At 42.9% G+C, this 26,382-nt stretch overlaps 2 protein-coding genes across 2 annotated transcripts in view; one reads left to right on the top strand and one right to left on the bottom strand.

The window, feature by feature from the left end:
- The first annotated feature begins 210 nt into the window (after positions 1-210).
- Positions 211-24,785, top strand: ABHD12B (abhydrolase domain containing 12B). The gene is made up of 13 exons (XM_081098872.1): positions 211-503; positions 5,297-5,424; positions 7,059-7,161; positions 9,037-9,156; positions 11,656-11,686; positions 14,779-14,824; positions 14,929-15,058; positions 15,522-15,559; positions 17,239-17,318; positions 21,894-21,976; positions 23,294-23,372; positions 23,972-24,090; positions 24,201-24,785. The coding sequence occupies exons 1-13, from the start codon at positions 274-276 to the stop codon at positions 24,226-24,228; spliced, it is 1,215 nt and encodes a 404-aa protein (XP_080954998.1). The 5' UTR covers positions 211-273; the 3' UTR covers positions 24,229-24,785.
- Positions 24,693-26,382, bottom strand: part of PYGL (glycogen phosphorylase L) — a 40,474-nt gene continuing 38,784 nt past the window's right edge. The window contains exon 20 of the mRNA XM_081098793.1: positions 24,693-25,047. Within this exon, the coding sequence (XP_080954919.1) occupies positions 24,871-25,047 (177 nt within the window). The 3' untranslated portion in view covers positions 24,693-24,870. The remainder of the gene's footprint in view (positions 25,048-26,382) is intronic.

Below are 26,382 nucleotides of genomic sequence, written 5' to 3'. Positions count from 1 at the left end.
TAAAACTGCACAGCTAACTATAAGCATGGGAAACTTGTTTCGTGTGTGTGTGTGTGTGTGTGTGTGTGTGTGTGTGTGTGTGTGTTGCCCCTCCAGCAGCCCCGAAGCCACCCTCAGTCGCCTCCCCAGCCCGCGGCCCCGGCTGCCGCCCTGCCCCTGCCGGTGGCGGCCCTGCGCGGGGCTGGAGGGCGGGCTGGACTCGGCGGGGGCGGGCGGGCGCGGCCCTGGGTCCGGCAGCTGCTCCCGCGGCGGCGGTTCGCGACAAAGTGCGCGATGGAGCCGAGCTCCCCGCAGCAGCTCCCGCGGAGGCGGTGCGCGATGGGGCCGCGCGCGGAGGACTGCGTGGACCGGGAGGACTGCGCGGACGGGGAGGACTGCGTGGACGGGGAGGACTGCGTGGACCGGGAGGATTGCGCGGACGGGGAGGACTGCGTGGACGGGGAGGACTGCGCGGACGAGTACAGCGTGGCCGCCTGGTGGGACATGGTGGTGAGGAACGTGCGGTGAGTGCGCGCCTCCGCCGGTCCGCCCGGGAGCGAGCGCAGTGCCGGCGCGGCCGCTCAGGGAGGGGCAAAGGGGGGGTAAGGGGAGGACGAGGGGAGCGCAAGGCCCTCCTTGGGGCCCAGGGCAGGCACTGGGGCTCCTGGGCGGATGGAGGGGACGCTTCAGAGGCCCCAGGGCCCTGTGAACCTGAGCTCTTTGGATGACCCTTATCCTCAGCCTACCGTGGCCGAGACTCCCGGGTTTGATTTTCTAAGGTCTATCCCTCTGGGCTTCTGAAATAGAGATTCCAGAAAGATGGCGCAGCTTCCTCTCGCTTATCTGCCTTGACCATTATAGTCCACGTGGTACTCTTGGGTGGCATCGTTTTAGGTCAAGGGTCTCCCTGGTAGATGGAAGCGGAGGGGAAGGCTCCCTGGGTGTGAACTCTCTGGCCTGTATTTAAAGAACAGACATCCCCCCACAATGCTGAAGATGAGTAGGACATTGAAACCATAACCTGGCATCACCTGGGCTGCGCTCTTTAAATCTGAAATGCCTGTGTCGATGCGTTTCTATTTTCCTCCTCCCATCAATCCTTGGCTTAAACAGCCATCTTAAACCACCTGAATCCACCAGCAGTATATTACCAGCCTTGTTGGCATTGCAGCCAGGTGTTGCTTGGAGACCCAGGAATTCGGGTATCTTGTTTTGTTTTGTTGGTGTGAGAAGTTACTGGCATTTTTGTTTACCTTTTTAAAAAATATATATATTTTTATTGATTTCAGAGAGGAAGGGAGAGGGAGAGAGAGATAGAAACATCAAAGATGAGAGAGAATCATCGATCGGCTGCCTCCTGCATGCCCTATATTGGGGATCGAGCCAGCAACCTGGGCATGTGCCCTAACCAGGAATCAAACCATGACCTCCTGGTTCTTGGGTGGACACTCAGCCACTGAGCCATGCTGGCCAGGCTGTTTACTTTTGTTTTTGTTTAATTTTGTTCATTATGAAACATCCAAGACTCGCATTGACAAAGGAGACTTCACTTTGGAACGTCCAAGCAGTGAAGACAAACACGGATCTTGTCTTCTGTTCCTTCTGTGGCTCAAGGCAGAGAGCAGAGAGCAGTGCTCCCCGGGCCCAGCAGTGCAGGCCCAGCCCCTTGTTTGGGTCTGAACACCAGTCAGAATATTCCAACTGACAGCACTTTTCTTCTTCTTCTTTTTTAAAATATATTTTTATTGATTTCAGAGAGGAAGGGAGAGGGAGAGCGAAACATCAATGATGAGAGAGAATCATTGATCGGCTGCCTCCTGCATGCCCCCTACTGGGGATCGAGCCCACAACCCGGACATGTGCCCTTGACCGGAATCGAACCCGGGACCCTTCAGTCTGCAGGCCAACGCTCTACCCACTGAGCCAGTCCAGCTAGGGCCTGACAGCACTTTTCAAACTTCGTATTCACGGGCCTCATCTCCCGGATGCGGTCGGTTGCTCTGGGAAAACTGGCATTTACTGACTTTCTTTTTAGTGCTTTCTGTAATGCTGATGGCTGATGGGTTAACATTTACCTGGCAGAGAATCAAAGCTGCAGCTCTTGCTTTCAGAGAACAGGTCGCTTTGTTGATAATGGAATGGAGATGGGGAGTTGGGGACCCTCTACACCTTGCCTTACTAATTACTAAAAACTAAATCTCAAGGGATGCTTCCTGAAGGAATAAAATACTAGCAGTGCATTCGTTGTCTCAGCTGAAGATGACTGATCTAACTTGACATGTGCTGAGGCTGAGGCCCAGACCAATACCCAGAATCCTGGGTCGCTCTGGTTTCTCAGAGCCGGTTACTGTAGGTCAGCTCACATCATGAGGGCTTGCTGTGCACCTTTTATTTCAGTTTCAACCTGCTGCTCCACAGATCTTTATGGAGCTCAGCCCTCTCTGGCCTGAGTGGAATGCAAAAGAAGCATTACCAGGCCTGTAATACAAGCAACGTGGTTCTTGACGTCCGGGGCCTGGCATAGAGTTGGGAAGTCGGGGCTAATGATAAAAAAAACAATCAGACAACAACTAAGGCTCCAATTGTAATTTGTGGGAGGGGTGAAAAGAGAAGAAAGGTCGCCGTAGGAAGATGTGTTTAGGAGGCTTTGACAAAGAAGGGACACTTGAGTGGATGGGAAGGGAGGGGAAGGTTTGGTAGGGAGGAAAGAAGAGGGGAGGATGTAGATGTCACTTGCTGCTTGGCGATCAGTGCATGCTGGCTGAATGAATGGGCGCCGATGGTGGATATGTAGCATGCCTTCATATTTGGAATAGTTGTCTGGCCAACTGTGATTAGATTTGGGCATCCCAAAGCTGGTTGGTAGACACCTCTGAGCATGAAGCATGGATGATTTGCTCTGTAGCAGCGCAGGCCCCACCAGGTTTCTCCTGTAAGGTTCATCTAGTTAGGTCCTGCGGCTCCTGTGGGATGCTGTGCAGTTACAGCTACCGCTGATCAAAGGGCAGGCGAAGGAGCACAGAGCGTCGAGGTGGCTGTTTGATGTGGCTGCCCATTAGCAGGGAGTGGGCTGACGCTGCATCCTCCGCTCAAATAAGGTCTAGCAGCCACGGGTGACTTTTGATCCCTCCTGATCTAGGGGAAGTCAAATTGGCAATCCCCTAGTTAAAAGAAGCGCTGTTCCTACTCCAGGGGCCCGGCCACTCTGTTCTTTCTCACAGAAGTGCCTTCAGCTATTTGAGAGAAGGGTCCTGTATGAATTATTCTTACAAAATAGGAACATGTTTCCTTCTACTGCCTCGGCCTCTCAAGCACCCCGCTACTTTCAAAAGATAACTTGGCAGGAGCCTAACAGGCGGGGTAGCCTGAGTTCAGAGAGCCAGGAGAATGAAAGCTGGGGCTGGCCAGCTGGGAGGAAGCATCAGAATTCCGATTGTGTGCAATTCTGCCCGTTTGGCTTGATCTGTGGCTCAAAGTGACTTCTCTGGGGTTTGATGTCTTATCTTTAAAATCAGAACAATAACGTCCTCTCCTTTCTACCACCTTCATGGAGGCTATTTTAAAATATTATGCAACAGTCATTTTCATTTCTTTCTTGCTGGGTTCATGAGTAGGCAATTGCCTATGTCTGATGTATTTGAAGAGCTATTCATTACCCTTAGCCCACCTATCTTTTCCACTCCCTGCAGAGTTGCTGGAAATCCATCGGAAAATCATTATCGCCTCCCTCCAGGCCTCTTCCAATGGCATATTAGCGCTCTGACTTTTAAGTTATTAACACTGGAGGGAAGTTTTTTAGAGGTCTTCCTTTGATACTTTGGTATCAGAAGGCTCCTGAGAATATAGGTACAGGAAGTGGGGAGGAAGCAGGGGCAGGAAGGGACCCTGAGAGGGGGCAAACGTGCAGAATGGGAGGAGAGGGTCCTGAAACAGCCTTCTCCAAGAGCTGAGTTTGGCCAGAGACCAGCCTTGTCCCCGGGGCTCATTTTTGCGTGCCTGGGCGGCCAGATGAACTCGCCAGGAGTGTGACAACTCACTGGAGGTCATCTCGGAACTCTGGGGTCAGGCAGACCGGGTGCACGTGGCTGTGCCACTCACTGGTTGTGTAACCTCGGGGAGGTTACTTAACTTGTCAGTCTTCTCATTTGCAAGGTACAGGTAATGATAGTTATCTTCTCTCTGCCTCTGGTCTAGGTCAGTGGTCGGCAAACTCATTAGTCAACAGAGCCAAATATCAACAGTACAACGATTGAAATTTCTTTTGAGAGTCAAATTTTTTAAACTTAAACTATATAGGTAGGTACATTGTTATTAACTTAATTAGGGTACTCCTAAGGCTTAGGAAGAGCCACACTCAAGGGGCCAAAGAGCCGCATGTGGCTCGCAGTTTGCCGATCACGGGTAGGGAAAACAATTCATCAAAAGTGCTTTTCAGCACCCCTGACCTCACAGTGTGACTATATGGAGCGGTCTTTACATTGACTGCTCCCAGTAGTGAAAGGGATGTGGACAAAACTGGAAACAGGATGTTGACACTGACCTCCTCTATCCCTTGTTTCTCAAAGTAAGAGACACGCAACCCTCATGAGAGACGTGGCTAGAGACCGAAGTGACACTAGTCATGCCTCGTGGACAAATCATAGTTTGTTGGCTCATGGCTCCCAGTTTAGGTGGCTTGTGACACAGGGAACAGTAGGATAAACAATATGCATGACCCCACTATGTGCTCCCCTGACCAGGCCCCAGCCCTGCTGTAGCTGACCTCACGTCCTCCCCTCTCCCCACCCTGCTCCTCGTGGTCCCTCTCACCAGGGATGTCATATCAGAAGTGGGAGTTTTCTCTTATCGGCGCATTTCTTCCTGAGACCCAGTCAGAAGAGTGATGTTCTGATGATTATTTGCGTAATGCTTTAGTCTAAGAATAATAGCTAACACATACAACACTGAATTATGATATAATTAAAAACCGTGGCAACTGTTAAATTGAATCCTGGTTCCTGATGACTTTGGGGTTCTTCTATGGGACTACAGTGAGGGCATAAGCCTGGTGTCCCCTCCTCTCCTGTCCTGTCATGCTTGGGCTTTTTCACAGCTGGTTGGGGCCCTGCCCTATTGATTTCCTCACCTGTTTCTCCTTAGTGCCTGCCCAGTCTTGATCTGCCCTAATTACGTATAGTTCCGTAAATACTTAAATGTCAAGTTACCTGTAATTCCTTGTGTTGAAATTTGATTTTGACCTTAAGAGAAAAAACATGACTTAGACAAAACCGGGACTGATTTTTTTTCAATACCTTGTTTGTTTCACGATATCTTGCAGATCTATTCCACAATGCTGTGAAACACTCGGAAGGAAAATTGCCACTCAGTACAACAGCTTTACTAGTAAACCATTAAAAGAACACATTTTTCCTCCTCTGATGGACATGCTAATTTATTTTAATTTTTGTAAGTATATACCTTTCATGAATTTGCCTATATATTTTTTTCCCAAATAAGGAACTCACTGCCCTTAAAGTTGTGGCACAATGAGAAGACACATCAGTTAAAAAATTGTGGTTCAAGCTAAATGGTCTGAAATCAATTTACTATTGGCTTTGGGGTTTAGCATAAGTCCTTGCAATCTGTTGGAGATAGAAAACCATGGCCTTGTGGGTAGGGTTCCAATAAGGAGCTCCGTCTTCAAATCAGCTGTTAATGTGAATGTTTTACTGCCTACTGTATTCTCTTTTTCACTTCCTCTTCTTGCCTATATATATATATATATATATATATATATATATATATATATATATATAGAGAGAGAGAGAGAGAGAGAGAGAGAGAGAGAGAGAGATGCTGATGGCGGGACTCTATTTCCCCATGTCTTTTTGACTGAGTGCTGTGTTAGCCAATGTACTACATAGCCCTTCTAGTACATGGGTAACACTCTCATCTACATGTCCCCAAGTATATGTTTATCCTGGACATTTCACTTTAAAAACTAACACTTGACAGCAGCAGAACACTCATTACCTGTTTTAGGTCCTCTTACCTTTTTAGGGGAATGGTCTCCTTTCCTTTTAGCTTCAGATAAGGATAAGGATTGAATAAATTCCCTACTATGAGCTACCACTCACCGGTGGTTATTTTAAAATCTAGCTTTACACCAAAACCGGTTTGGCTCAGTGGATAGAGCGTTGGCCTGTGGACTGAAAGGTCCCAGGTTCGATTCCGGTCAAGGGCATGTACCTGGGTTGCGGGCTCATCCCCAGTGGGGGATGTGCAGGAGGCAGCTGATCGATGTTTCTGACTCTCTATCTCTCTCCCTTCCTCTCTGTAAAAAATCAATAAAATATATTAAAAAAAAAATCTAGCTTTAGAATTTTTATTTTTTTTGGCCAATTCTATAAGCTAGTCCTAGTTTATAAAATAAAATACTTTGCTTCCATAAGAGTAACTACCATAGGAACAAAACTAGGATGTTTTCCTTTTAAACCAAAAGAAGAAAAGCAGTTCTGTCCAAATGGAAATCATGAAAGAGAAAAAAAAAATGAAAAACACACACCAACAAATGGAAAATATGAAATAAGGTGGTTGAAATATATGTAAATATAAAATAAATGCAAATGATTTAAGCTCATCAATAAAAAACCTAGGATCTCAGATTGGATTCAGAAAACAAGTTTCAAGGATATAGAATCTTCATCAGACACACTTAAAACAAAAGACACAGAAAGATAGAAGAATGAAAAAGGATAGACCAACCAACCATAAGTCAGAATAAAGCTGGGGTAAGTAGCTTAGTAACTGACAAAACAGAATTTATGGTAGCAAAATACCATATTCCTAATACTATACTTTATATACAGGTAAAAGGGAAATTAGAGCAAGAAAACAACTATCATGAACACATATGTACAAAATGCCATGTCATCTACAAAAAATAGAGGTAAAATATGTTGCTAAGAATTTAGTGTAGTAGCTTGCAACTGAGAAACATGTTACCATGAGACTAATTACTTTTTTTGATTGTGATAAAAACACACACAAACACACCTTGAATGTGATTCTGGGAGCTGATAATGATTTCTGCCTTCCAGTCAAAGCACCATTTCTTGTGGACTTAAAGAAGCCGGAGTTAAAGATGCCTCACACAGTGAACTTCTATATCAAGGTTGAACCTGGGGTGATTCTGGGAATCTGGTGAGTGCAAGGATTGGACCCTGGGTTGCCTATGGACTTGGTTTTCGTGTTAGTAGGGGAAGGGTGAGCAGTGCTGTGCTACTTCCGGTGGAGAGGTTGGTGTTCTTTGGAGGTACCTGGGAGCTGCTCCATGCGCCTTCCCTTTGTATTGATACTTGACCTGCTTCAATGAGCTTTCCAGGAACTTTACTTTGGAGGGTGACAACTTTTAGGTGTTGTGCTGCTTTGGGTCCTTCACCAGGCCTGGAGGACCTGGCCCTGGCCCCTTCTCCTGACTTGTTCTACACCAACCACTCTTTCCATTGTACTGCAGACCCACTGGCCTCCTTGCATACCAAGCCACACTCTCTGTCTGCAACAATTCTTTCTATCTCTCTGCTCCTTCTACTCCTGTCTTCTTCCTAACTAACTGCCTACTCACCCTTTGGGTGTTAGATTGGTAATTTTCAGGGAAGCTTTTCCTCATCCCCCTTTTAGGCATATGTTAGTGGCAACCTGTATTTGTCCTTTATGGCATTTATTCCCACTGTAATTTAAGGAATGTTTGTGCGATTATCTGTGTTTGTCTTCCCTTATAAGACTATATCATTTTTATTTTTAAATCCTCACCTGAGTATATGTTTTGTATTTTGAGACAGAGAGAAACATTGGTGTATGAGAGAAACATTGATTGGTTGCCTCCCATATGCACCCCAACTGGGGATTGAACCAGTAACCTTTTGGTGTATGTGATGATGCTCCAACCGACTGAGCCACCTGGCCAGGACCGAGACTATATCTTTCATAGGTGACTCTGTTGGTGGGTTTTCACTGCTTAGCACAGTGCTGGGCACGGAGAAGGCACTCAATAAATGTTTGTCAAACAAAGTCATGAGCATTCTATTGCCTTTTAAATATGCTAATCTCAATATCTTCTTCTGTTTGATTCTACTACTTGTTCTTGGCTGCCAGTTTTCCAGTGCTGATTTATATTTCATCTCCCCGAATTTAAACATGTGACCATGGGGTGTTTAGGAACCAATATAGATTCACATAACTTCTTCCTAAACTGCCGAGTATAGTTAGGCTAAGAATGTTGGAGATGGAAAATCTTTTTTTTCTTTATCCGAACCCCATTGATCCTTGGTTTCGTGAGTGGACTGTCTAGTTGGCCTCTCCTGCTGGCAGTGGTACCTGTCTTCTCAGTGCGGAGGCCCTGGGATTTGATGTGAGTCTTTCTGCCTCTAAAGATTTAGAGGACTGAGGACTTGTCATCATGTGGCCAGTTCTCCAAGTCACCTTATGACGTGTCACATGGCAGTGCTTATATTTTCAGGGTTTATTCGTTGGTTTAACAAGGTGGAGGGACTGAAGCTCAGACAGGTGTTTAAAAATCACAAAGTCACTGGGTTTCTTGAGTAAAATAGCTTAGTTTCATGTGATAGTTCTTTTTTCTCACCTAAACGGATTTCCCTATAAGTTATTTCCAACTTGTCTATTCAGCCAAACCAATAGCATGCACAAATATCTGTTACCTTTTACTTGGTTCCACTCAATGGACTGCATGTTGATGGAGTGAACCCCAGAACTGCAGTGTTGGAAGATCATTAGGTGTGGGAGCCAGAAGAACTAAAACAGTCAATGGTAAAAAGGGGTTGTCTCTGTACATGGGGGAGATGGGGTAAGGCAATAGTGGTTTTCATTACAGGACGCTTTGTAGTATTATAGTTTAATGTTTGGCATGTGCATATACGACTTAGATAAACATTTATCTATGTAAACTTATCTATCTATCTATCATCTATCTGACTGAGATAAGGAGTGTTTCAGACTTTGGCGAGGATAGAGAACGCTTCTCTCTGTCCATGTTTGTTAAAAACTTTCCTTGCCCTTCAGGCACACAGTCCCCAGCTGCCGGGGGGAAGATGCTAAAGGGAAGGACCGTTGCTGGTACGAAGCAGCCCTTCATGATGGCAACCCGATTATTGTCTACCTTCACGGCAGTGCAGAACACAGGTCAGTGCCTTTGCTTGGATGTTCATTCACTCACTCACTCACTCACTCACTCACTCATTCACTCACTCACTCACTCACTCATTCACTCACTCACTCACTCACTCATTCACTCACTCACTCACTCACTCACTCATTCACTCACTCACTCACTCACTCACTCACTCACTCATTCACTCACTCACTCACTCACTCACTCACTCACTCATTCACTCACTCACTCACTCACTCATTCACTCACTCACTCACTCACTCATTCACTCACTCACTCACTCACTCATTCACTCACTCACTCACTCACTCATTCACTCACTCACTCACTCACTCATTCACTCACTCATTCACTCACTCACTCATTCACTCACTCACTCATTCACTCACTCACTCACTCACTCACTCACTCATTCACTCACTCACTCACTCACTCACTCACTCACTCAGAGAGAAGAGACAGAGCATTTCAGCTCTGTTGGGGAGTGAAAGGCAGGGCTCAGTTTTCCACTCTAAGCATGGCGCCACATATTTTTTTTCTTTGTTGAAATTTGATGGTGTTCTAGCAGTAGGCTTCTATTTAAAAACAAAATCCATATGTTCTGTATGTAGAATAATGTGGATCCTTAGCTGAGAGGGACACTAACTTGCAAGATTTAGATATTAATTTCCAGGAACGCAGTGGTTCCTTTATTCCCTCAGAGTGTCTGCAATGACGGATTGACCCCATGGATGATTGGAAAGGGAATAGGCGTTGACATATGGGGGCAGGAAGAGCAGTTTCCACATCAGTGGTCTTTTCACAGAAATAGCATGAATCCTATTAATCAACAGTATGGACTTCCTGGGAGCGATCACCTGGAATTCTGACCATGGGTACTGAGTTCTGGCCTAGAATATTGATGCCTCAGCTTCCCCTCTGTGGCCCCAACTTTACTTTGTGACAAAGACCGCCTCCTAGAAGCCTGGCTCTCCTTCGATGTGCTGCCAGAGCAGGGGTGGGCAAACTTTTTGACTCGAGGGCCACAATGGGTTCTTAAACTGGACCAGAGGGCCGGAACAAAAGCATGGATGGAGTGTTTGTGTGAACTAATATAAATTCAAAGTAAACATCATTACATAAAAGGGTACGGTCTTTTTTTTTTTTTAGTTTTATTCATTTCAAATGGGCTGGATCCGGCCCGCGGGCTGTAGTTTGCCCACGGCTGTGCCAGAGCCATCAGTAGCCTATAATTGTGGTGGGTGACGCTTATCAGCTGTGACTGGGTCTCCTCAGCTTGGGGGTGGGGCAGTGTGCCTCGCAGACCCACTGACCTGGTTCTGTCTCTGGAGGGACACTTCAAACTAAGTGACAAGGTCTGGAATCTGTCCCTGGGCTCCCTTGCCTAGGTCTCTTTTTCTCACTGTCTTTTTCCGTCAGATGATGGCTTTCTCAAGACTTGGCTTTGCTCAAGGGCTTTCTCAAGGTGTCCATTTTAGAGTCACATTTACAGAGATTGCCTGTGAATTTAACATTTCCCAACGTGGTTCAACGTGGTTCTGATAGTGCGGACTCGCTCATGGTGTTATAATGCACCTACTTACAGGATCAGGCGGACCCCAATTCCTGTCTGCCCCGCTGGTGCATCTGCTATTGCTTCAGTCATCACAGATTTACTCTCTCAGGGGTCAGCCCCAGCCTCCTCCTGGCCCCTGCCTGCAAGTCTCAGCTTGCCATCAGTAGTACTGAGCTGAAAGGGGGCCACACGGAGGTTATGGGAGACCTTGATGGAAACAGTGGTTCTAGACTTGGGATCCATAAAAGCCCAAGAAGGGCCATGAACCCCCTCCCAAAACTGTACATTTGAAGTGTAAATACCCTTTTCCCTCTGGGAAATGAGTCCATAGCTTTAACCACATGTTCAAAGGGCTCCATGACCCACTAAAGTTTATGGAACTTGGCTCTAAGAAAAAATTTTAAAGAAGTCTCTGCCTTTTGAGTCAACTTTGTCTCTGTTTCATTCACGTATGGTATGATTATTCTGGAAACCAATGTTTCTTGTATCTCCAGGGACGGGAGTCTCCTTTGCTTCGTCTGGCACTTGGTGGCGGAGTGGACAGGGACCAGACAGATCTTAGAGTAGTGAGCATGACTATATCATCCTTTGTTCTAAAAAAGCCACTTTCTGGAACTTACTTTCCGTTGGCTTCTGAAAGTATTCTTAGAAACAAGTTTTGCTGTGTAGGAGTGTGAGGAGATGGATTTAATGCTTAGTCATCAAATGTATGACAAGGAGCGGAGATCTGGGACCCAGCATTCATGCAGAGGAGCTCGGCAGCAGTGGGGGGCCGTCAGTCATCCCCCTGACACATCCGTTCCCCTTTCTCCTTGTTATTTATTTCTCTTTCCCGAAGAAGAAAGGTATGAGATCAGATGCCAGCAGCATGATAGCGACTTTCATTGAATTTGTCTTCCCAATTCCTAAATCTTGCTCTTTTTTTTTTTTTTTTTTTTTTTAACCTTCTCTACAGGGCAGCTCGTCACAGGCTTAATCTCGTAAAGGTATGTCTGAGGGGGCCCCACGGCACCCATTTTATGTCTCCATGTATTTTTTTCTGGGCTGGGACCGTAGATCTTCCTCAGCTTCGGCAAGGTTATCAACTGAGAGCTCCCCAGGGTGGGTTTGGTGTCGGGGCCCAAAGTCCCATGAGTGAGTGGACTTTTCTTCCAGCCTTGACCATGGGGGGTCAAAGTAGATCTGACTGTCTCTGAGTCCCAAAACGCTTTCGTGAATGCATTGCCTTCATTAGCAGATGGAGTTGATGACATGTTTGTTTGATTTTTCTGGGGGCTGGGGGATGGATTGAGAGAATATACAGGTGTCCCCCAAAATGTATACACACTTTACAGCTGATAGCTCCATTGATGTTTCTTTCTTGTCCGATTTAACCCATTGGAATTAATAATCGTTCAAAGTGTGTATACATTTTTGGGACACCCTATATTAGGTGCGAAAGTCATGCCTACAAGAAACAACCTTTTTGGTGACACAGGATAGAGACAGAGAATGTCTGTTTTTAAGTCATTCAGGCCCAGGCTTCCGCTCATAAAGGGTTTTGCACAGTGGATGGTGGCCACACCCGACTGTCCTCGCCTGTTCCATGACTTCTATTTGAGGGGGCAGCCCCTGCATTTCCAGGTGTGAGGGAGATGGCAGGCTGTGCACTCGCCATCTCTGCCTTCTGACTCAGAGCCGGTCAGGCAGGCTGTTGATCCTCTCCCACACGCCAGTTAGGTAATTTTTGCCGCAGGTGACCAGGCAGCTTGTCCAATTACTGACCACAAGACCTGATCTCTCCTCTCACGTGCCAGCTCCCACCTCCACTCTTTCTCGATGTAACAGTAATTGTGGGGCCCAGAATCCCCAGCCCCTTCTTCATCCTCCCTCCCCCGTTCAGACAGGAAGCTCCTCTCTCCACTGCCTTCTCAGAGCTGCTCTGCGGAGGAGTGGTGGGCTGGATAGAGTGTTGCCTGGGGTGGTGATGCCTATTAGTTTTTAGGTTTGCTTTCCATCCTGCACCCCTCTCTTTGCACTGCCCACATGGGGTGGTGGTGAAGCTGATGTCTCCTCCCACTCATGGCAGAGCTGAGTAGTAGGCCCCTGTGTGCACAGAAAGAAGAGTTGGAGATGTAGTCATCCTTGTGGCAGCAGGGGTGGGTGGGAAGGTATGATAGCACTTCTTCCCCCGGGCAGATTCTGGATACCACAGCCATAGTCATCATCTCCCGGCCTGACCACACTTCCGGAGCTCTTCGTTTACTTATTTGGATAGGCGATTACTTTGAAATAAAATTGCTACAGAAAACTTTAAGCATTAAGTTTTTCTTCTTTGGGATATTTTTTCCCTAGAGATAGATTCTTAGACTCTGTTGCTGTTATTGTTCTTGAGTTGTATTGTCAAGTGGTCCTTCAACTTACAGTGTCACAAACAATACACGAATATTTCTATTTCCCTGGATGCTTAACTGCCCTGCTTCTTAGATAACTTTTTTTGGGAATGAATGTAGTTTAAATAGGTATTGAAAAGTTACATTTATTTTCTCCTTATCAGTTCTATTTTTTAAAATATATTTTTATTGATTTCAGAGAGGAAGGGAGAGGGGGAGAGAGAGATAGAAACATCAGTGATGAGAGAGAATCATTGACCAGCTGCCTCCTGCACGCCCCCTATTGGGGATCGGACCCACAACCCAGGATGTGCCCTTGACTAGAATCAAACCTGGTACCCTTCAGTCCACAGGCCGATGCTTTATCCACTGAGCCAAACCAATTAGGGCTATCAGTTCTATTTGTATGTAAAAGTTTATAATGAGTTTCAGCCACCCACATCTATGCCGTGGGAGAGGAGGCATGGTATTTGGACATGTGCAGGCCCAGGTGTGAATCTTGGTTCTGCCTCTAGACATTTGGGTGAGCAAATACGAACAGATTATTTAAACTCCAAGGCTCAGTTTCTTTATCTGTTACATGGGGAAAATACCTACCTTATGGGACTGTTGTGAGGATTTAGTTTTTAAAAAAATATATTTTATTGATTTTTTACAGAAAGGAAGGGAGAGGAATAGAGAGTTAGAAACATCGATGAGAGAGAAACATCGACCAGCTGCCTCCTGCACACCCCCCACTGGGGATGTGCCCGCAACCCAGATACATGCCCTTGACTGGAATCGAACCTGGGACCCTTCAGCCACTGAGCCAAACCGGTCAGGGCGGATTTAGTTTTAAAAGTGTCTGTACAGTAAATTTTGTCCTTTTCTCTGTCTTCTCTTTGTCTATCTTTGTAATTCAAAGTTATGTTTTCATATTCTTTCCTCATTTGTCTATATAGGGCTTGGCAGTGGTTTGATATCACCCAATGATCTCTTTATCTTTGATTGATATTAACTCTTTATCTGTTTATCTATAATAATAAAAGGGTGATATGCTAATTAGACCAGATGTCCTTCCAGATGTCATTCCGGATGTCCTTCTGGACGAAGCCAGGGCCTGAGGGAAGCTGCCCAGGTCCCGGGTGCCTGCCGGCAGCCAGAGAGGGAGGCTGGGGTCCCGGGTGCTGGAGGGAAGCCGGTGCTGGCAGCTGGGGGAAGGAAGGCCTACTCTTGCATGAATTTTCGTGCATCGGGCCTCTAGTATTTAATATAATGATCTCCCCCTTATTTGATTGCCTCTACTACAATTCTGTGCAGAGTTCTTATTCTCAAGGGAATTCTTAAAAAGGACATTTACTACGTACCAAGATATTTTAATAGGTCATCTCATGTAATCTTCCAACAATCATGAAGGCAGCTACTATTGTTTTTCACATTTCAGAATAATATTTGCATATTTAAATGTTAAGTGGCAAGTAGCCCAAGGTCACAGAGCTGGCAAGTGGCAGAGCCACACTGGGACACAGGCTGTTGGACCCAGCCCTGCCACACTGCTTTCCTTACTTCCCATTGAGTCTGGCCATCTCAAGATTGAAGCAAAACACCAGATTTCAAAAATAAATCTTTTCCCTATTTATGAAACTGTCACAACTAGGCTTATGGAAGTGTCAAACCTTTTCTGTTTGCATCTTCTAATTGAAGATAACAGCTCCTTTGTCATCTAGGTGCTGAGCGATGGTGGCTTTCACGTCTTGTCTGTTGACTACAGAGGTAAGTGTTAAGAATAGTGTACACGGATTTTTCCAGAAGCAGGAGGCCTTAGATGATTCCACTTTGGAGGCGGTGATACTGTGTTTGCCTTTCCTTGCTGCCAGGGTTCGGGGACTCTACGGGTAAGCCCACAGAGGAGGGACTGACTGCGGACGCTATTTGTGTCTATGAGTGGACCAAGGCAAGAAGTGGCACCACCCCCGTGTGCCTCTGGGGCCACTCTCTGGGTACAGGGTAAGTGGGGTCTGCAGATGGGTCCTTAGGTGGGTCCTTGGGGCTCCAGGCAGGAGTGAGCCCTGACAGGAGCAATACTCTAGGGCAGCAGTCGCCAACCTTTCGGACCTCATGGACCACCAGTGGCGACTGCTGATCTAGGGGACAGAGAATCTCTGGCTTCTCTCACTTCCCACATGTGGCTGGAGGCCTTGCCCTGTTTGTAAAATATGGGAGCTCTACGGTTATCCGTGACCCTGAAGCCCACTGCAGAGCTCTCCTTGAGAGTTTTAAGGAAAAGGATTCTTAATTTAGAGTCAGTGGGACACCTGGAAACCCTGTGCCAAATGTTGTGTCTATGCATTTTCTAACCAGAGCTTCCAGAGCTTTCATCAGATGCTCCCACTGGGTGTTGCATTTTGTATCATTTACTTGACTGTTGAGTCACGGCTTCACATATGTACTAATTTTCATTGCTTTTCAGAGTTGTAACGAATGCTGCGAGAGTACTAGAAGAGAAAGGTACTGTAAAATGATTGTGGTATAATTTCCTCGCTTGAGATGGGCAACTGAAAAGAGTCGAGACTATTGGGTACACTGCCAACACAGAGATACCTAAAGCACCCCAACTTTAGGCAGTTTCTGATAGTGCAGCAAACGTTCCTTTTTCTCTCTAATATAAAACAATAGCTGTTTTTCAAGATGATGAAATTAAAAATAAATACTAAGGAAAGACTTAAAATTACCTTTGAAAGAGTCCTCATTGTGAAGTGATAATAACTGTTATTATGGAGTCATTTGGATCACAGGAGAGGAAAATAATACATATGGAATAACAGGCAAGGCTTGCTTTCTGCAGCCCTTCTTATATAATATTTATGTCAGCATTTCTAAAAGTGTACTGAGAACTGCCTGTATCAGAATCTCAGGGGATGCTTTTTTTAAAACACAGGTTTCCTGGATCTATTTTCATGATTGGAATCTCTGTGAATAGGAACAGGTGACTTTGACAAGCATTAAAAGCTTGTAATCTCTTGCATCATATCTTAAACTTTACTTGGCAATACAGGTCAGGTGGAGTTATGTAAGCATTTTAGAGCAAGTCACCTGCTATTCACAAGCTTAATTACGTATGTAAAGAAACTAAGCATTATTTCAATGCTCCTCTAAGCTCTCATGGCTCCCAGTCACTTCCTTCACAGCGTGGACACTGTTACAGTATCTGAACTAAATTCTCACATAAATGAATGCTTCACTTCCTAGATAATGCAGTGACCTTGGGACACTCTGATTCCATTTACCTCCTCAACTTACCAACTCTTGCTATCATGTTTTTTAATTTTCTCTATACACACTCCATAAAATACTATTCTTCTTATATTATAAAAGCCAAGGTTTAGATTTACTTTTCTTTGCTCTTTATTAGTTTCAGCATTTCTCTGTTTTTATCTGGGATTTTTGTTCTGCCTGTCTATTGGTGAAGAATTCTCTCAGTTTTGGTCTGAAGATGTTTTTATTGCATCTTCATTTTTGAAGGATATTTTCACTGGGCATAGAATTCTAGGTTGGCAATAATTTTATTCCAACACTTCATTCAGGGTTTCATTGTTTTATTAGGAAGTCAGCTGCCAGTCTTACTGTTGCTCCTTTGAAGATAATGCTTTTTCCTCTGACTGTTTTTGAGATTTCCTTTTGGTCTTGGCTTTCAAAATCTCACTGATTTAGCAGCCCTCAGGTGCCTTCAAACACACACATACACATGCAATATCCTCATCTGACACACATTTTCTAATTGTTCTGTGGGAAAGTGTTGGCCAAAACAACCTAATCAGCCTCTGGCACATTCTTAACAATGGACTGCTCAACAGTTTTCCTTCCCAGAGTACTTTGCTTTCTAAAATTACCTAAGACTTGACAGTCTGGTTTTGTTTTAGAAGATGGTACTGGTTTGCAACTACCATGTGCAGGGAAATCTCTTGGTTGGTGGGTGGGGGAGCTTGTTAGAAATGCATGTTCTCACATTTCCTCCCCCTACTTCCCCCAAGATTCTGATTTCTGACTCAATAAGTCTGGAGTGGGGTCCAGGAATTTGCATTATTAGTAAGCTTCACAAATGATGTACAAGACCTTAACTATCCCTTACTTAGGGAAGGTGATATTTAAATATGATAGGGGAGTTATTTCTTTTTTATTTTTTCAAGGATCCCCAGTTGATGCTATTGTTCTGGAAGCTCCATTTACCAACATGTGGACTGCAAGTATCAATTATCCCTTGTTAAAGGTGAGGCTCTTACTCATCTTCACAAGATGTCAAAGTGTTTCCACACATTTATGTTTATTAACCACATTCTTTTGCTTAACCAGTTTTATATGCCTCTAAGTTACTCTGACTTGAGACAGGGTATTAGCCAGTTGCAATTAAAGAAGGGCATGATTGATGGCTTTTGGAGTTGGTAGTCCTTTTATTTTCTTCTAATAGATTGAGTAGCTTATTAAAAGCCAAAGTTTTATCTCTTATCTTTTACAATTTTTAATAGATAAGTTAGGTTTATCTATTTATTATTATTATCCTTTTAAAAAGTGAGAACAAAAGTCTCATACATCATTTTTAGTCCTGAGACCGTCAGCCATATCTTTCATAATTTTATGATAAGACAGCCTCCAGAGAACCCAAGGAAGCTGCCAAATGATTTTATACAGTATCCCATGTAGAGGAGACAGTCTTTCCAAGAAGATAAGATATAAGGAACTGGGCAACAAGATGTAGTTTTTTAAATCTATTGTGCAGCTTATCCAAATTTTGTAATTTTATTTCAAGCCCAATGCTCAATTGCTTATAGTCATACATCCATATAAATGTTAGCAAATGAGTGAGAAGGAGGAAGATAAGAAGGTTGGGGGGGGGGGGGTTGAGGGGAGGGGAGAGAGAGATGGAGAGAGAAAGAAAGAAAATAGGAGAGATTCTCAGAAGGAATACATGGCCCCACAATTTAAATTGTTGTCTAATATTGGAAGGCAGTGTAGGTGCACTTTTCTCCAACTGTCTACTTTTGGAATCTTTTGTACAATAAATCATCTTAGAACGTCTTGGAATTTGCTTAACTGTTTCAGAGAAAGGCAGCGCATTACTTCTGGGATAGCTCTTGCACAGAATCACAGCATCTTGAAAATGTCTAAGCTTCAACTCAATACAGGAATCTCCTCTACAACAAGCATGTCAAACTCAAAGGCTAACATAGGCCAAATAAACAAGGTTTAAGTTTATGTGGGCTGCAAAAAAACAAAGCTTCAATTTTCGTAGAAACATAGGTTTATTTCCATAGAGACATGCTGAATACAAAGGGCTGAAATAAGTGAGTAATCGTTAACATAAAATAATAGAACATTTTAATAAAAATTAATATTTTTTCTTGAACATTAACTTACCAGACACTGAATAACTGCACAAATGAATAAGCATAATGTAAACAAACCTATTTTTCTTGTTCTCCAAAAGTGAAATATTTCCTGTTGCACACACCAAACAAGTCAGTCCAAGACGAATGACGTGGCCATCGGCTGCTAAAATATTCGCTGCTAGTATTAGTGGAGAGAAATGGTGCGCCTGCGCGTAAGGCGCGTAAGGGAAATGAATGCAACACGATTATAGCAATCAGTCATTAGCGAACGTTGTAGTTCGTTATTAATAATTATGTATAACAGGATATTGTAAAAATTAAGTTACGAAGTGTTTGTTAAAATGCTTCTTGCATACCATTGTATTGAATGGGCCGCAAAAGTGTACATGGGCCGCGAGTTTGACATGCTTGCTCTACAGTCTAAAATACTGAATACTGAGTAACTTCAGATTTAACAAATACAACATTTCAATTGGTTCCAGATGACTGAATATTCATCTTAAGATAACCATTACTTGACCATCTATTATATTACTCTAAGTAATTACTAACAAACTCACTAACTTGTAGGTATTTTGCAATTCAGATACAGTCTTCCCACTTGCTTTTGTTTCTTTTTTGAAATTTTATAATTTTTAAAGGTTAACATAATAGAGAAAATACATGATGTAGCAAATAATTATAGACTGGACACCTGAGTCAAAATGTAACCAACTTTGCCCTAGCTGGGTGGCTCAGGTGGTTGGAGCGTCGTCGATTCCCGGTCAGGGCACATGCTCAGGTTTCCAGTTCCATCCCAATCGGGGCACATGGAGGAGGCAACAGATCGATGTTTCTCTCTCACATTGATGTTTCCCTCTCCCTCCCTTCTTCTCTCTAAAAATCAATAAAAAAATTACCCAACACGCAAGTCAAGAAATCAGCGTCACTAGAAGTTTCACCTGTATGTTACTTTCTAATCTAATAAACCCCATTTTAGCTGTAATCCTTAGCCTGAACTTTACGGCGATCACATCCACCATTTTCCGTCCTGTGGGTGACAGCCACGTATTTTTTCTTTATAGTGTTACCACCTGTGTGTGCATCTCTAAGCAGTATAGCATGGTTTGTTTTTAAACTTTACATATTTTACAAGTATTCTGTTTTTCACCCAACATGTATTAGTAGGATTTTATCCATGAAGTATAGCTGTAATTTGATCATTGTCATTGTTATGTAGTATTCATTGTATAAATATAGTACAATTTATTGATCTAGTGTTTGTAGACATCTGAGTTGCTTTTTATGTGGGATAATTAATAACATCATTGTTGTAAGTATTCTTGAACATGTATTCTCTAAACTTGTGTGCATATTTCAATGGAGTATACATTGGGAGTGGAATTGCTGGGTAACAAGGAATGCATATGCTCAGCTTTAGTAGTTATAGTGCCAAGCAGCTTTCCAAGGTGACTTTGCCATTTTACTCTCCACTTATCATACACGAGAGTTCAATTGCGTCATATCCTTGCCCTCATACTGATATCTCATTGTGGTTTTCATTTGCATTTGATGACTAATGAAGCCAGGCATTTTTCCATATGTTTATTAGCCACTTAAATATCATCTCTTGTGATATACTTGTTCATGTGTTTTGCTCCTTTTTAAATTGAGTTGTCTTTTCATTTGTAGAAGTTCTTCATAGGGTAAGTCATTAAAATTATTTGTTTTTCAAATATATTCTATTTTTTTGCTTTAAAAAATATTTGTTTTGCTTTATTACTCCCTCAGTGGCATCTCTTAATGAAGAGATGTTCCTGTATTTCATGTGAACCAGTTTACCAACATTTTCTAATGGTTAATCCTTTTTGAATAAAAGTGTCCTGCTTGATAAAACTCTGCTTACCCAAAGTTATGAAGATACGCTTCTGTGCTATCTTCTCGAAATTGTTATGTCTGTTCCATGTAGAGCCCTATCCCAGGTTGTATTTTTGCATATGTAGGATGTATAAGTCCTTACAGCTTTCCAGGTGGCCCAGTGCCATTCACTAAATGGACCGTCCCCATCACTCTGCAGTGCCAATGTCTGTATATGCCAGTATCTCCCTCTACATATATGTATACATGGGTCTGCTGGAGATTCTCATCTCTCTCCCATGCCTATTGTCCATGCTCATATGAATACTACAATCTCTTAGTGACTTTAGCTTTATAATATGTCTTGCTATCTAGTGAACTTCTTCAGCTTTGTTCCTCTTATTCAAGATCATTTTGACCTCTTGCATTTCCACATATATTTTGGAATATACTTGTCAATTTCTCAAAATTAAGTTAATTATTGTATTATTTTCCATACCAACAACAGTAAACCTACTTTTGCCTAACCCTGTATACTCTGCATGATTTTAACTTTTGAAATCTGCTCAGAGTTGCTTTATGTCCCAACAAATGATCGATTTTGGTAAATGTTCCATATGCTTACAAAGAATGTGTTCTGTTGTTTGGAGTACGCTGTTCTAACGTGTCAATTAGACTATTAATCGTGTCATTTGATTCTTCTATATCCTTACTGATTTTTTTGACTATTTGTTTTATCAGTTGCTCAAGGAAGAATATTAAAATATCTCACCATTATTTTGGAGTTGTTTATTTCTAATTTAGTTCTGTCAATTTTTGCTTTAGTTTTTTTTTGAGGTTATATTATTAGGAACATACATCTAATAATGTAATTTTATATCTTTCATGTGAGTTTATCCTTTCCTGTATCTGGTATTTTAAGGATCTCTGTCTGGTGGTATCCAGAACAGAGAGGAGGCAGGGAGACCCACTTAGGAGCCCACGGCCGTGCTCTGGGCTGGAGGGGATACTATGACCGCTGAGTCTCAGAGGGCACCTGGGCCGGGAGGAGTGAGGAATAACAAAGTAGGTTATTGGCTTGGACCAGCTTTCTTCGCACTCCTTTGGAATTTGAGATGAATTGCTGAAGGGCTTCTTTTATTGAATTTCCCTCAGAGGAGTCCTGATTCCAGGGGTGGTGGAATCAGAAGACAAAGAAAAACGTAAACAAAACTAGTTATATGTATTGTGTACTTTCAACAGGATTTTTTGACTAATCAGAATATTCTGTTCCCCAACTAAACCAATTAGTTATATTCACTGTAGAAGCAATTTTTAGATTATATTACTGCTCCTTTCAGAATATGAAGAAATAAGTTAATAGTGCTGTTTGTATTTTAAAGAGAGGACAGTGATGGTCTATGGATGGTGGGATTATGTGTGATTTGTTTCTTCTGTTTCCTTTTGTATTTTCCAAATTCCCTACAATGATATGAATTACTTTTACAATCATAAAAATTTTGCTTTTTTCAAGTTTATTATATTTAGAAAGTTACTCTCTATTACTATCGTTCATGCTGGAAAATTACAACAAATTATATAGCTGCAGGAAGTTTTAATTGTTTTTTCCTTTTAAAAAATAGATTTACCAGAAACTTCCAGGATTTTTACAAACACTTATGGATGCTTTGAGAAAAGACAAAATAGTCTTCCCTAATGATGAAAAGTAAGCTAATGATTAAAAATGTCCATTGTTCTATTACTATGCCTGTAGGATTCCTAGGGGAGGGGGTGGTGACTATCATGTGACTTATTGGGTGGGTAGATGAGAAGTCTGAAAGACTAGATGAGAATTTGTAGGTGGGCACTAGGATTTAGGGTAATGTATCTACAAGTGGTTAGTATTTGGCATTTTCCTTATGACTAATTGGATGACTTTACAGATTCAGTATTTTCTCTGAAGTCATAAAGGGAGCTGTAGGTTTAGGGATCCCTGACATTAGGCCTTATTCCGCACGTAACTCAAACCTATCTGCTATCCAGCCTACTAACCCGACAGCAAAACCAATGAATAGAATTTGGCAAGTTGCCCTCTTATAGTAGGAGAATCTGAGCACCTGCAAATACATAGTTGTTATCAATATTTTCATATTTCAACACACTTGAGGGATCTAACCTTCTCAGGAGTAACAGCAAGTCACCGTGGCAGGGATGGATGGGTATCGGAAGGGGGTGGGGGAGGGAAGTATTGTTTGAGAATGCCATTGGAGTCAGGAATGAACATTCTTCATGCCACAGCCTTTTTGAAAGGCTTCCTCCAGGGTAGGAAGTTGACCAGGAAGCTAATCAAACCCATTAATTACATGTTTACCCTGTACATTTGTGGGGGAAAGTAAATTGCCACAAAGAGTTATATTTTGTCCTGTGGAAGTTCTTGTTATTTTGGGGTTTTTCTTTTTCTTTTAGAGTCTTTTATTTTTTAAAAAAGTTTTTATTGATTTTTTAGAGAGAGAAGGGAAGAGAGAGGGAGAGAGAGAAACATCAATTGGCTGTCTCAATGTATGAATCCTGACTGGGGATCGAACTTGAAACTTGGGTATGTGCCCTGATTGGGAATCAAGCAGGTGCCCTTTTGGTGCATGGGATGAGCCATACTGGCCGGGGCTCTTTTAATTATAATATTCCAAGTATTATGATATTAGGTGGAGTAAGGAAAAAGATAAGGTTCTTCTAATTCTGTACAAATTCAATACTTCAGTGTTCTTCATTATTTTAAAAGAAAATCACATGGAAGTAGATTAAATTAATTAGATACCTAATTAAAATACATGAGTGCATAGGAGAAAGAGAGTATTACCCAGAAGAAAAATAAGTTACTGTGTGAAGTTTGTTATATATGAAGTTGTTATGCCTGGGAGGGAAGGAAAGAGAGTTCTTGTATTTTGGGCAAACCTCATGTTTTGGTAAAGCTTTAACTTGGAGGAGGAGGAGAAATCCCAGCGTTAATTCTTGAACTGAATGCTTTTCTTCTACCTGTTCCTAGTGTAAAATTCCTGTCTTCCCCCCTCCTCATCCTTCACGGCGAGGATGACAGAACAGTGCCTTTGGCAAATGGAAAACAGGTAAACCATGAACAGAGTCCCGACTGAGGACATACTGTTCTTATTTCACCATCTTCTCTTCCAGTCAAACTTTGATGAGAGCCCAAAGGAGGGTCTCTGACATCCTAAGGGATTCCCTACACCCCTAATAGCCATGCTGCCTGGTGTATACAGTAAGCATCCATGCTAATCAGCTCCAAGGAGCATTTGTGGTGGACCCTGGCTCCTCATTTGGGGTCTGTGAACCGGGAAGTGTTGTGGGGACCCAGGATACTATAGGAACTGCTGTATCTTTCCTGTAGTGGCTCTAAAAATGGGGAGGCAGTTTCTTTTCTTTTAACCAAACAAAGTGCGTCCATCACAGTCCCTTGTCCCCTTGCAGGGAGGTATGGGCAGTGGAAGGATGTCCTGTCAGCATTCCTATTAGTCATGCAGCTTTCAGTCCTTTAGCTGTAGAGGCAGCCAGTTGGGAATGTGGAGAGTCTCCATGTCTCTGACCTAATGGGACTAACACTAACTCCTCAAGCTGGCTGTTTCTGTACCACTGTAAGACAATCAGCCTAGAAAAACAACAGCACTGATGGTCAGCCTTTGAGTCTCTGTGTTTCTGTGCCCTCTAGCTCTATGAAATTGCACGCAATGCATACAGGAACAAAGACAGGGTGAAGATGGTGATCTTTCCTCCTGGCTTCCAACACAACCTGCTTTGTAGAAGCCCCACACTGTTAAAAACCGTGAGGTAAGAGTAGCTTTGCTAAATGTGATTTTCCTCCCTTAAAGGCTGCTGTGGCTTATGTGGACTGCGAGGTGGGGAAAGCATGTGATTTGACCTGGGTCCTTTTTCTGCAGAGATTTCCTGTGCCAGCAGTGGGCATGAGGTCTGAGAGCAGCAGAAACCTCCAGCGAAGACTTGGTCCGAACACCACCTGTGATGTGTATTTTTTTGTGTACAATTGTACTGGGATGCTTGGGTGAGCTAAAGTCATTGGCATGTCTGCAAGCCACTTGGCCAGCTACAAGCATGGGTGCTGGGTGGTACGGGATGCTCTCATTTAGTTCATGGAACATGCTGAGACATCACTGTGGAGAATCAGAATTTGGTAAAAACTGGATCCCATATAAAAATGTGCAGTTGCCAAACACCCTGGGCTATTTGTGAATCAGGGGTAGTCTTTGGTTTGGACTTAGATAGCAGTGTAAGAAAGGTGCTCCAATGTAGTTAAATAATTTGTGTTTCAGTTCATTTAAATGGCATTAAAACGTTCCACGCATTTTTTTTCTAGGGGAAGGTCCTAACATGCTACTCAATTTGTTGTAAAATAATACGTTTTGAGACTCAGGTAGCTCTGGAAATTCATACTTTATTTTTAGCTCCAATACAGTTATACACTTTCCTCGCCCAATCCCCAGAGATACTTAACTGGATTGTTAGCTAACAAAACAAAACAAAATCAAAGAATGTTGCAAAAAGGTTCAAGTCCAATAAGAAACTATTTTTTTTCTAGAGACATTTTACAACTTACTTTCCACTGGCCTTGTACACCCCATTGCTAGATTCATTGGATAGGGAAATCTTTAGATCTGAAGGCTCCATGTTCCAGATGTCCTTGGCATATTCCTTAATTGTGCGGTCACTGGAGAATTTCCCCGAGGCAGCTATATTTTTGAGTACCATTGCATTCCAAGCCTTTGGATTCTGTAAACAACACAGATATATACGGCCAAGGGCCTGAGTACCCATCGAGCTTTAGGACAAACATCAGGCAAGCATATCGAAGCACATTTCATGGAGAAGACGATAGGAGTAAATTGTAGTGAACTATAAATACATACGCTTCACAGTTGAGAGCTAAATAGAGCAGACTGAGCCCTTCTCCTATTTAGAGTATATATTTCCCTTAAGAATGAAAAATACCAGGGATGCAAATTACCTAATCGATAATTTTTGCTATAGTTACGATGTTTTTGCATGGAAATCATATTTTCCATGCTTTGTTTCAAATGAGGATACCTTCCTTTAAACGACAGGTGAAAGGAACACTAATATTCACTGTCTGCTAGAAACCAAGTCAAGAGATTTAACCTGTGGCTCACAAAGTTTGGAAAACACTATGCTAGAATGCTAACGATCCACTGAGAGACTTTATTGACCTACTTTTCTTGTTTTTTTCTGAAGGTAGATGTCCCAGTAGGTTTATACTGAATCCCGTTGGGATTTCAAAACATGATTAATTAAGGGTTTATCCTTAATAAAATATGTAACATCCAAATCTTATACTTTTTATACCAATAAGAATATAAGAAAGTATTTAATAACCTCATGATTTTGTAAAGAACTCTAACAGTTCATTGTTAATTACCAGAACATTATTTAAAACCAATAGCAATGCATTATAAGGCCTAAAAAAAATTTAAAACTACCATCATTCCTTAAGGTACTGTGGAGAAGAGTCTGAAATTCGTTTGTTCAGACTCTGGAAACTTATTTAAATAAAAGAATAAAAGCCTCATCTCTTCACTTTCTTTGTATTGTTGAGGCTTAGAAAACAAACTCACATGGATGGGAAGTCTCGTCATTAAGCCTCAACAATACAATTATTGTTAAGAGTAAAAAATGCAATTTGCGCTAATGAACAAGAAAGACTGACCCAAATACTTGGCTTCTAGATGAGCATCCTTTGGATGGGGGCCATCATTTTAACAGAAGAGGCCCATTGTGCAAGTTCGACATTCACGTTTGTGCTTGCCCTTGGCCAGATTTTCCTTTCTTGTTCTGTTTTATTTTTATTTCTTCCCCCTGCAGCCTTTCTACAGACAAGCATGGGTTGCAAGCAAGAGGAAAGAGGGAGAGGTGGCCATTTTCCTTTCTCTGTCTTTGAGGCTGCTCTCTTCCAGTGTTCAGGAAGCAGGGAGTAGGCCACTGAGCTTAACTCAAGTACTGCCCCTCCTTGCTTATGGCCATGAGCTGGAATGTACTCTGGTCTGTACACTTTTGGGGGACTGGATAGGACTCTACCAGAAGCTAAGGGCT

This window comes from Myotis nattereri, assembly GCF_964212035.1.
Source record: "Myotis nattereri genome assembly, chromosome: 1".
NCBI classification, from domain to species: domain Eukaryota; kingdom Metazoa; phylum Chordata; class Mammalia; order Chiroptera; family Vespertilionidae; genus Myotis; species Myotis nattereri.
Note: the sequence above shows the minus strand (reverse complement) of the source record. Positions and strands in the feature narration are given on the sequence as shown.